General features: G+C 34.2%; 1 protein-coding gene across 1 annotated transcript in view; it reads left to right on the top strand.

Moving 5' to 3' along the window:
• The window catches only part of PI15 (peptidase inhibitor 15), a 29,532-nt gene extending 19,153 nt beyond the window's left edge, over positions 1-10,379 (top strand). The window contains exons 4-6 of the mRNA XM_011981977.1: positions 636-768; positions 890-1,005; positions 4,418-10,379. Coding sequence (XP_011837367.1) covers positions 636-768; positions 890-1,005; positions 4,418-4,553 — 385 coding nt within the window. The 3' untranslated portion in view covers positions 4,554-10,379. The remainder of the gene's footprint in view (positions 1-635; positions 769-889; positions 1,006-4,417) is intronic.
• The last annotated feature ends 1,747 nt before the right edge of the window (positions 10,380-12,126 follow it).

The following is a 12,126-nucleotide window of genomic DNA, read 5'->3' as shown; positions in this document are numbered from 1 at the left end:
CATAGTTGCATATACCTGCATATACCTAAATGTATACAATAAAAATGTATGCATTTACATATATTTATACACACACATATACATGCAGGTATAGGCAGCTATGGGAAAAGCTATTCCAATTTGCTAGGATAATTTTTCTGCCACTGTGCAATGTCATTATCCAACATTTCAAAGACCCATCTCCCCCAAATAAGGGAGGAAAATCAACTGTGCTATTATTAAAACTAAGGGAAATCAAACTGAAGTGAAAAAAATGCACTGGGTTCTACTATTGTGACTACTTTTATACATCTAATTCTGAATTGCTTATAAAATTCTGATGGAGGAAGTTTTCGACATGGATTAAATAAGACATTGATGATTCCTGAGATTATTTGCATTTTCTTTGTGGAATGACCAGACACATGTTTAGACAAATACAGAATCACTTACTCCAGCCCTGGCCATTTCCTTGCTTGGCCCCACTTGGAGGAATAGAGGACCTGACTAGGTGGTGATGGTGATTGTGAGGGGTGGACGTGCTCTTGGATCTTCATGAATAATCTGTAAAAAGAATAATCAATTTACAGTGTAACATGAGTCCCTTATATATTACCACTGCTGCACTCTGATTTCTTTATTTTCTTGATATGCAGATATCGCTCTATTCTCCAGTTGGTCAAGCCATGGTATGATGAAGTGAAAGATTATGCTTTTCCATATCCCCAGGATTGCAACCCCAGATGTCCTATGAGATGTTTTGGTCCCATGTGCACACATTATACGCAGGTTATTTCAATGACCTTGTTCATTTTTGATTCATACTTTTAAAATATGCTAATACTATTTTGGTGGACATGCATTGTCTTAGCTCTGACGTCTGTAATAGTATATTGGTTTATTTTCACAGATGGTTTGGGCCACTTCCAATCGGATAGGATGTGCAATTCATACTTGCCAAAACATGAATGTTTGGGGATCTGTCTGGCGACGTGCAGTTTACTTGGTATGCAACTATGCCCCAAAGTAAGTACCAGTTTGGATTCTGTTTCCTGGATCCTTTAAAGATGGTAAATATCCCTAGGCTGACAGGTATCTGTGACAGGTAAGTGAGTAGGACTTAGCTATAATGGCCTCTAATCTTCAAATCCACATCCAATATTTCTGAAAAAAGGATTAGCTGAAAGATTACTTTTCACAAAGACGGGGATTCTAGTCTAAAATTGTAGGCAAAGCAATTTGAAATGCTAGGGCTCGCTAAATTCTCCTTACCATAGGTTTTAATTATGGCAATTGTAAAATAAACACTGTACCACACAAGCTTTTAATAACTATATAAAATAAATGAAGAATCTTCCGTGATATTCTCATCTATCAGTACAAAAATGTTGGCTTACCTTTTTAGCAAAGCATTGGAAGTCAATTCCTTCTTCCTTCTCTTATTTTTTATATTTAAAAAATCATAATTTAATCCTAGGGCATACATAAAATGGATTATGGAAATTTATCAAACATTATAAGATATAGCCATATTCGTGAACATTCTTTATGAGGCTAAACATTTATCAGCATTTGGTAAAATGCCTCTTGATTACAATAACTCTTCAGATGATAAAATGTTCCAATATTTAGACACAATTCTGTTCCCATTTGGAATAAATACCAAAATGTGCAAAGGATTTATGACATTGCTAGTGTCTTCCAAAGTAAGTCTCAAACAAAGATTTTCTCCAGCTATTCCAACATGGGGAGGGAATGAGAAAATGTTTCACAAATAACTGCATTACTCATTTATATGGTAGTATGCCAGTGGCAGTGTTTTTACAAAGTCAGAAAAATAGTGATTCTCCCTGTGTTCCCCTCTTCATAATTATCAGAATAGGAAGATTCAGAAAGTAGACTGTGTCTACATTATTTAAAAAAGCATTAAAATTGTACATTTATATGAAAGTTTTAGTTTTACACGTTGTATTTTCCTATGAAATCTTTACCCTTTCTCCCTGACATAAATAGACCAGTTGGTACCCAAATAGTCTAAGAGATTTTTGTTTCATTTATGTAACTATTCATTGTTGGCCCATAGTTATAATTTTCTAATGTTATCGGTGAGATATATTATTGCTTTATAGGTCCAAGAGATTAAGATATTACATTAACATGCTACATTTCAGTTGTAATAAAGAACAATTTTTCTGAAAACTAAGTAATGAAGAAGGTTTTCAAGTCCTGATTGGTAGCTGAATAATTCTTCCAAACCTAATATGAAATTATGTCAAGTCTAACTGTTATTCAGTGGGAAAAAGAGAGAGGGAGAGAGAGAAAGAGAGAGAGAGATAGAGAAGAAGGAATTGAAGGAGGCAAAGAGATAAGTGAAAGAGAGAGAGAAAGAGAAAGAATTTAGTTAGAATAGCATAAAATGAAAGAATGAATAGTATAAGTGTATAAATTGGCTGATTCACTGTTTTGAATATAATTATCCTCTATTCAATAAAATCGGACATTTACGTAAAAGTTTATAGTATAAAATATGTAATAATTTTACTTATAATACAATTTTATTTCCAAGTTTCTGTTTCTAAAAATATGTGCTCCAAAAATGTGTGAAAAACAAATCGACAAAAAAGATGAAATTAAGATAGCATTGGCTTGGCCCATATGCTTTTATAGCTTTTGGTAAATGCATAGAGGGAGGGCCGGGTGCAATGGCTCACTCTTAAAATCCCAGCACTTTGGGAGGCCAAGGCGGGTGATCACCTGAGGTCAGGAGTTCGAGACCAGTCTGACCAACATGGTGAAACCCTTTCTCTACTAAAAATACAAAATTAGCTTGGTGTGGTGGTGTGTATCTGTAATCCCAGTTACTCAGGAGGCTGAGGCAGGAGAATTGCTTGAGCCTGGGTGGTGGAGGTTGCAGTGAACTGTGATTGCACCATTGCACTCCAACCTGGGCAACAAGAGCAAAACTCTGTCTCAAAAAACAAAACAAAACAAACAAACAAACAAAAAATAGAGGGAAATAAGATTATGAATGGTACAGGATTAGAATAAGAGAGCGAGCTACACTCGTAAGATAATGGGTTCCCCTGGAACCTTTTTGAGCAAGCCTGTGACGGCATCAAAAGTATGCATGAGGAAGCTTATCCTTAGAGCATAGTGTAGAATAAATTTAATAGAGGTGGGCAGTCTTAAAATCCCATCTCGTTTTGTAATATGAATAAAAGTTTTTCATTTTAAAGATAGATTTTCCTGTATAGATTTTTTATAGATAAAAGTCTGAATTTTTTTTTTTTTTTGATCAAGATATTTTCATGTCTTACTTATATGACTCTTTATGAGTCACTGCTGGGTCTTAGTTGGGTCTTCAGGAAGATGAGGACCACTTGTTTTACGTTTTAGCCTCTTACCTATTGTTGTCTTATCTTCAACCCTGACTTTTTACCACCGATAAACAAATTTTCTCCCGACCATTGAATTGTCTTCACATTGCTGTCTATACTGCTATTTCTTAGTATTCTAGTTACTTATCACCACGCTACTGAAAACACATTTATTAACTTTTCCTTTATAATTAAAAGAGCAAAATAACAGTATGACATTATGGCTGTTTAACACTGTAAAGTGGAGATTTTGGTTTATTGTTATGATAATGGTTATCAACACAGTGAAGGAAAAATATTGGTAACACAAAGTAATTCAACTAGATAGGCTCAGTATTATCAAAAATCTAATAGCACTAATTTAAAACAATTAGTAGCTATGAATTTGCATATGAAATAAAACTTTTGAAATCACCTTTAATTGTTCCTGAGAGACATTATGCTCTTAATATGAGAATAATGGTATATTGGTTTATACCATTACACCATGTATGAAGTTTTTCACGTCTCATTTTATGAAGATTGGGAATCTAAAATACTTTACAGCTTTAGAAGCAAATCTTCTTTTATTGATGATAATATATATTTTGTGTATATGATAACTTGTTACTCATTCCATTACTTTTAAGTCTCCCAGAAAATATTAGCTTGTTTTTATAATCATCCTTAGATGAGCATTAGTATTAGTTTAAAAGGAGTAAGTTTAAGGGAATATGGCCTGAGTATGTGCTCCAGAAATCTGCTGTAGAAGGAGAGCTATTTGAGTGGAATGAGCCTGGTGTCCCAGGACTCTGTGTCATCAGGTGTTGCAGGGAGAAACTTCTTATCTGTAAATTAACATAGCATCAACAATACTCAGATTATATTTTAAAAGCAAGATATACAGAATAAGTTACTACTGAAATAAGAAATGATTATAACTTTCGGTGACTTTCTAAAGCAACTTCTCAAACAGATCATCACATGTTAATACATATGAATATATGGCTTAAGGACAATCTACTTGTAAAAAATGGATGGGTTGCATTAAGGCTATCTTTTTTCTTTTCCCCCCCTTCTAGAGGCAACTGGATTGGAGAAGCACCGTATAAAGTAGGGGTACCATGTTCATCTTGTCCTCCCAGTTATGGGGGATCTTGTACTGACAATCTGTGTTTTCCAGGAGTTACGTCAAACTACCTGTACTGGTTTAAATAAGCTTACCTTTTCCTCCAGGAAATATAATGATTTCTGGGAACATGGGCATGTGTGTGTATATATATATATATATTGAATTTTGCACATATTATACATATTTTGTGCTAATCTTGTTTTCCTTTTAGTATTCCTTTGTATAAATTAGTATTTGTCTAGCATGTTTGTTTAATCCTTTGAGATATTTGAAACATCAATTTCTGTTTTCTGACCTCTAAGCCTAAATTAAGATATTGTATATGTAATGATGACATAGTTGATGCATCCAATCCTAAAATTTACATTCCAAAGGAATTATATCATTATGTTCCTAAGGAATAAGTATATATTTGACCTGTAAGTGTGTGTATGTATACATATACATATATATGTATATGGATTTATATATGCACACAAACATGTAATATGTGATGTTACACGTAGATAGCAATATGATTCAGTAGTCAACTTGAGGGAAATTTTTAAAAAACTATTTTCAGATATACATGAGGTGATGGGACTTCTTTAGCACCCATTTCTATGATACCCACAAAATGTTAATTTGTAAAATAGCACTTAGTGATATCTGGAAACAATAATTTAATTAAGTAACCGTAAATTTCATTCTGGAGATATTTTTTCTTATTTGAGTCTGCCAAAGGATAATGCCAACGTATATCTTATGTAAATTCTCAAATCATGCCTTCCGCTTAGTCTCATTTTATTGAATCAGTCATCATGAGTTGAACGCTTACTACATGCAAGGCACTCTGCTAGTTATGTTCTGATAATGCAGAGATAATTAGACATGGTTCCTGCCCTCAAGAAGCTCACAAAATATTCAGGAAATAATGCTGACTGGTGATTTTGCTATAAAATTATTTTTGAAGGAAGCAGACACAGCAGTATTTACCTGTACGTGGAGCAAGTAATAAGCCATGCAGTGCAATACATACATAAGGCTTCTGCTTCTCATGGAAATTTAGTTACGGTGCTTGGAATGAGAAGGGGAAGGGAAGAATTAACAAGTGCCAAGATTTCTGGAGCAGATCGTAGAGCTGTGACTTTGGAAAAGAGAAAGTAAGACCGTCAGAAAACTAATGAAGTTCAAGAGAAATAAAATTCAGGGAACAGGTATGAAAAGTGTAATTGCACCTAACTACCAGATGGAGAGCTTCAGAATGGGCTATGCTTAGGGTCTAGTACATCTTGAGGCCTGTCAGCAGGAGGCGAAGGATTTCAGGAAGAGATGTGGAGGTGCTGAGGCCACCTCTATCTCTTTGTTGTTTAGTCTGTCATTGACTCAATCTATGTATCTTCTTGGGTCTTTGAGTATTGTACGAAAGATCCTTCGTGCACACCACACGCAGTCATGATTTTGTTAAAGTAGCCTTTTTCAGATGCTTTTCTAAGGGCTAGTTACCAACTTTACTTTTGTGTTTCTGTAGAAGAAACGTTTTCAGTTCTTCGTTGAGTCTGATCATGGAAATCCATTCAAAGTCACTATGAAAATTTTCCTCATGTAATTTGGAAATGCAACATTTTCCTATCATGAAATCTCTTTCAGGGAGGAGAATACAACATATTGGTCCAGACATTTAACATATTGCACTTCAAGTACGTGTGTGTGTGTTTTATTCAGGTTGTGTAATGCTTCCATAGAATTACAGAACAATTAAATATGGTTAGTTCCAGAGTGCAAATAACAGAAGGAAGCTACTTGTTTAAAATTCCATACACATTTGCAGTTTCTTAGGTTGGATACTTTGAAAGATGACAGATCGTTAAATCCATTCAGTGGTGAAGAAATACACCATCTGGAGATTGAGTCTACTTCTTGACGAATGACTGGCCCAATTAGTCTTATAAATTGAATATGGTGACCAAATGCTTTGATATCATACCACTCTGCCTCTGTGGGCACATATGCAGATGCTACTAAAGATAAATAATTTTGAGATTAAAATGGAGAATAGAAGTAATTACATTATTTAGGTCTTAATCCAACTTTTTTCTAATATATCTAGACAATTGTAGGGCAAGCTCATTCATTGGATATTTGCTTGATTTTATCTAGAAAGTTTTTCCTTCTTCGATTTCGCTATATTCATTCTACAGAAACAGCAATAAGTACTATTAAACAGAAGATGGCTACACTAAGTTCCAGTTTTGTTGCTGAATTGCTTCTGTGAGTTCACTTTTCAGTTCTAAGGAAGAATAATATTTGCTACATATTTCACAGGAGTTCTTATGAAGGTAAATTTACAAGATTAATAAAAATTCATGAATATTAAAATTTTCATTAATATTATGAAACATTTATTTGAGATTAAATTAAATTTTTCACGAGCCCCTCTTTGGCAGGAACTCTGTTTAATTCTTTGTATTTATCCCAGCTTCTTAAATGGTGTAACATAATAAATGTTTAATAAATGCTTATATGAATGGATTTTTAGAATTAACTATAAAGCCAAGAATGGCAACAATTTACAGAAATCCCATCTTTCCATGCTTAAGACAAAAATATCTTAAATACAAAGTTTTGATTGTATCAAAAATCCAGATAAATCATCAAATATATCAGATTAAGACTAGGGTCTACACACTTAGGCAACAGTCCTTTCTAAACCATGACAAGAACTACAAGTTTATTTATAATTTAACAACTCAGCTGAAAATATAACGGGTATATTTGTTATTCTAACTCTGTTTTTTAAAGTTAATAATATAAAGTGGCCATGTAAAATATTTTATTTTCCAGGCTAAAGCAAATGAAAGTTTGCTAGTATCAACACAGCCTGCCATATTTTTCACAGCATGCAACAATGGTGCTAAGATAACTATTTCTCACTGTAATTGCCAAAGGCAGAAAGGGTCTGGGTATAAGCTATTTCATAAGAGCAGCTTTAAATTGTCAGTATTAAGGTTTTCATGTGGAAAGGTATCACTAAAAAAAAAAAAAAGTAATTGGCATACGTATTTCATAGCATCAGTCCTCTCTATGGTGTTGATTTTTTTATATGACCAGTAGAAAAATTTTAATATTCTCACAATACAGGTTTTGGGGCTTCCATATCATCAAGAGGCTGAAAAATTATAATTTTAGAATTAAACTGATGGATTTCATTATAGAATTATCTGTGAGTTGTGTAGGCACAGTCTTAATGTTTCTGGTTATGATAGATAAGTTTGCTCAAAAAATGTGGATGAAGTCATTATTGTTCTTATTGTTTTTGCTTCTGTTCAGTTGTCTAAGCATCATCCCTTCTGTGGCCCATCACCCAACAGAGTTGCCCTACAAATTTCATTTGGCAGCGCTATAACATTCATTTGAAAAGTTCATGGAAACGTTCATTTGAAAGTTCCATGCAGCTTTAGCACAGAGTTGACCAAACACTAGGGCAAGTTCAGTTTACACAGAATATTTGAATTGAAACAATAGATATTTTTCTCATAATGTGCACTTGTGTGAAACCAACTGATCTACATAATGAAATCGAATACATATTTAAGCCAGTTTACTTGTTCTGTGTTGATGCCGTGCTTGTGAAATATATGCACAAACTAAACACATAATTTGAATGGGACTATGAAGGAAAAATAATGCTTAGACTTTGGTGTAGGTTCTTCCTGTGTAGCCATATACCCAGGCTCTGCAGTATCAAAGGATGCCAATCATGACATAGATGGAAGCCCTTACCTACCAAAGTGATTAGGGAGAATAAAGTTACATTTGTCTTAATGTCTAATATTATCTTTGCTTTTATGTTTCATAAAAATTTGTCATTATTTGTGTTGGTGAAACATATAATCATGTCCAATCATTTGAACACATGCAAAACAATTTTTAAAATGATGTTATTGTTTAAATTTGACTTATGGGAGATCAGTAAAAAACTTAGAAGGTTTAACACTTCATTGATTAATGGTGCTGAAAACATTACAATTACCACATATCCTTGCTATCAGTTTTGAAGTTTCTTAGCAATTAAAGTTTTTTATTCAGTGTGAACTGTCAGTATCTGTTCTGGTGCTAAATATATGGTGCTAAATGAATTGTTAGTGTTGATGGCTTTAGTAATGCTCCTTTTATGCATTGTTAAAAGTGTTATCCATTCAATTCCTGATTCAGAAATATTAATAAAATCCTGTGTTAAATTAATCTTTACCAAAAATAGGCAAATTAACTCTTGTTTTAATTCAACAGTCGAAAATTATTTAGGTGTTACAGAATGTAAATATATTTCTTTGGGAGTTATTGATTTTCTTTTTAAAATTTTTTTATAGCTTGGCAATGTCCAAAGTCACATATCACCTAAACTGGTTAGATTGTCTACAACTAATAATGTTGCAGGCACTGGCGCCCTCTGGTGGTTATGAGGACAAATTCTTAATGGCTGCTTGACTTACAGCAAAAGCCATTTCTGTTCCATAAAAATTTGTTGCGCGATATTAGAATTCTCATATATTTCCTAAATCTGACAACACCTAAAAATGTTTGATAATATTAACATGATCTAAGAGGAAAGGAGAGTTAATATATTCTGGCACCCACTTTCCTAATAATGCTTTCCATGATTTTCCAGGTCTGAAGCACTTATTAAAATGCTCCTTTTTTTTTTTTTTTTTCTGAATTAGGTATTGCTAAAATATATTTATAAATTTAGTTAGCTTTATAAATACAATTAGAATTACATTTAAGTAACAGAATTATAACTGTCTCACTTTCAGAAGTGATCATTTATTTTTATTTAGCACAGTTCATAAGATAAAAAACATATAGAAAAATAATCAATTTCATATATAAAAGGATTATTTCCCCACTTTTAATTATTGGCCTATAATTTGACAATGTTATTTGGTCATATTATTGAACTAATGTATTATTCCATTCAAAGTCCTTCTAGATTGAAAAATGTATGTAAAAGTTTAGGATTATATCATCTGTAACTAATATAGATAATACTCTCCTGTAAACCTTCAGTTTAGGTATATAATTGGGTGTATATCTTTTGTGATCTGGGTGTAATCTCTTTTGTAATCTGTTTTGACAGATTTCTGAAATTATGTTAGCATGATCAAGTAAGATTTACCTTGAAACACTTTCCAAATTGATATTTCCAAACTTATTTTAAAGCAGTAGAACCTTTTCTATGAACTAAATCCCATGCAAAACTCCAATTTGTAGCATACATAAAATGGACTTACTTGTTCCCCGCACCTTCTCCAGTGCCTAGGAATATTCTTCTCTGAGCCCCAGGATTGATTCTACTACACAGAGCAACATTAATCTAAATGGTTTAGCTCCCTCTTTTTTCTCTAAGAACAATCAGCTAATGAAAAAAAAAAAATTTGAGGGCCTAAATGATTCCAACGGTTGTTTGAAATACTCAGTTCAGTTTGTACGTGTTAGCAGTCTTTTAGTTTGGAGGAGAATTAAATACTGTGCTAAACTGGTGCTTGGATACATACTGCAGCATCTGATGTTTTATTTGACAAACAGAATTTTGGTACCACAATATTTTGAGAATTAGAGATGATTGTGATGCATATATATAAACACTATTTTTTAAAAATATCTAAATATGTCTCATATATTTATATAATCCTCAAATATACTGTATCATTTTAGATATTTTTTTAAACAGATTAATTTGGAGTTGTATTCATTACCTAATGCTGTGGCAAAAACGGTGCTTCTGATGTTGTGATATAGTGTTGTGAGTGTGTACATATATAAAACCTGTGTAAACCTCTGTCCTTATGAACCATAACAAATGTAGCTTTTTAAACTCCATCGTATTACTTTTCTTTCAATAAAAGAGTATAATTAATTGTGTTGTTTTTGAAGTATATCTAATTGTTTTCTTTATTTTCATAATTTTAAAGTAAATTAGACACTAGATGAACTGGCCTGTTGGATGGACCATCTACCAGTTTTGATGAGAGATAATTCACTTTTCTAAAGCAACAATGATTGTATCTTTAATGCATCACTGAACACCAACTTTTCTACTTTTCTTTCTTCCTTCCCTTTCCTATTTTCTTCCCTCCTTCTTTCTTTCTTTTGCCACTAAATCCCCCAAAATATTTTGAGGTATCATTATAAAAGATATTTCCATGGAGGGAGAAGAAAAGAACATCAGGAAGTCCTGACTCAGGAAAACTGCAGCAGTTAACCATGAATATTTTTTTGTTCCTTCCTAGAGAGGGCGTCTAAGCCTTTCTAAGGGAGAGGCACCATCTCAGGCCACCAATCTGCCCAAGGCTGGAGACTCTCAGGGTGGCTCTTTCTTGTAGAGGGGTAACTCCTTCATCTCTAATGAGATGGTTGATCTCACAGGCCAGCTGAGAAAGACCAGAATCTAGGACTTCATTTAAATTTTTCCTTACCATTGAGAGAGTCTCACAAACTGAAGCCTTTTCAAAGAGCATCTCCCCCCAACCCTGCAGCTCTCTCTCAGCTTCTCTTTCTCTTGCTAGTTGTCCTTGCTCACTTCACTTCCTCCTATTTGAAGCCTCTGGTTTTCCACTCACAATTTTGCGAAGTTCTGTCATCTCCAGAGGAGGTGGGGTTCCATTCACTGATCGGTGCGTGTGTATGTGCATGCATGCATGTGCAGGTGTGTGAGGTGTGTGTGCTGCAATTTCTAGCCCCGCAGAGGCCTGACTGATGCTAACAAAATCTCATCCTTCTATTCTTGGACATCTCTGAAGGTGAAGAAATGGGGCGGGGGGTGATGACCGCATTCAGTCTTACCCACTGGTGATCACTAATTAGCCTACGTTCTCATGAGAGGCAATGCCCCCTGACGAGGCAGACACTGGCTTTCCCAGATACACCATTACTGTGCTCTTATGAGTAACACCTATTCCTGCTGTCATTTGACTCTGCCCTAGGTCCTTCTGAGACAGCAACCTTGGCACTGTGGTCCCACGGAGCACTGACTCTCTCCTGGGCCGTGCTTACCTTTTGCAGGAGTGATTGGTCCCACCTGATCCTGTCTTAGCAAAATAGAGAGGTGGCACACATCCTCAGTTGAATATGTGTGACCCCAACTTTCTCCTTTGATGAAGGACAAGTGAAGTCCTGGCATGTTTCCTTCATTGATAGCCTAATAATTGAAGGGAACATGCCAGCTTATGAAGGAACACATGGACTTTACCAAACTTAAGGGCGGACAGAAATTGATTCTGTGACTTTCTACATAACACATTGAACAATGTAGTTAATTATTTCAAAAATGATTTTTTACTGACAATATGCACATGAAAATGGTATAACTATACTTTATTCTAAAAGCGAAAAGGTATGTGAGAATTCTACGACTCTAGAACCCATCAGTATCCTGAAAAATTGTGTATGCATTTATGCTTTAACTCAGCAATTCCTCTTCTACACATCCATTCCAGAGATACACTGGCAAAATATGAAATGGTATGTGTGCAATGTGAATCATTATAGCATGATTTGTAACTATTTGTAATAGTGTTAGTCAAACATCTATTCTAGACAGGGAGAGGTTGACAAGAGACACAAAGTAAGACATGGAATATGTCAGAGGGTAATCAACACTATGGAGAAAAAATAAGGCAG

Source organism: Mandrillus leucophaeus, unplaced genomic scaffold, assembly GCF_000951045.1.
Source record: "Mandrillus leucophaeus isolate KB7577 unplaced genomic scaffold, Mleu.le_1.0 Scaffold233, whole genome shotgun sequence".
Lineage (NCBI taxonomy): Eukaryota > Metazoa > Chordata > Mammalia > Primates > Cercopithecidae > Mandrillus > Mandrillus leucophaeus.
The sequence above is the reverse complement of the archived record's forward strand: the minus strand, read 5'-3'. Positions and strand labels throughout refer to the sequence as shown.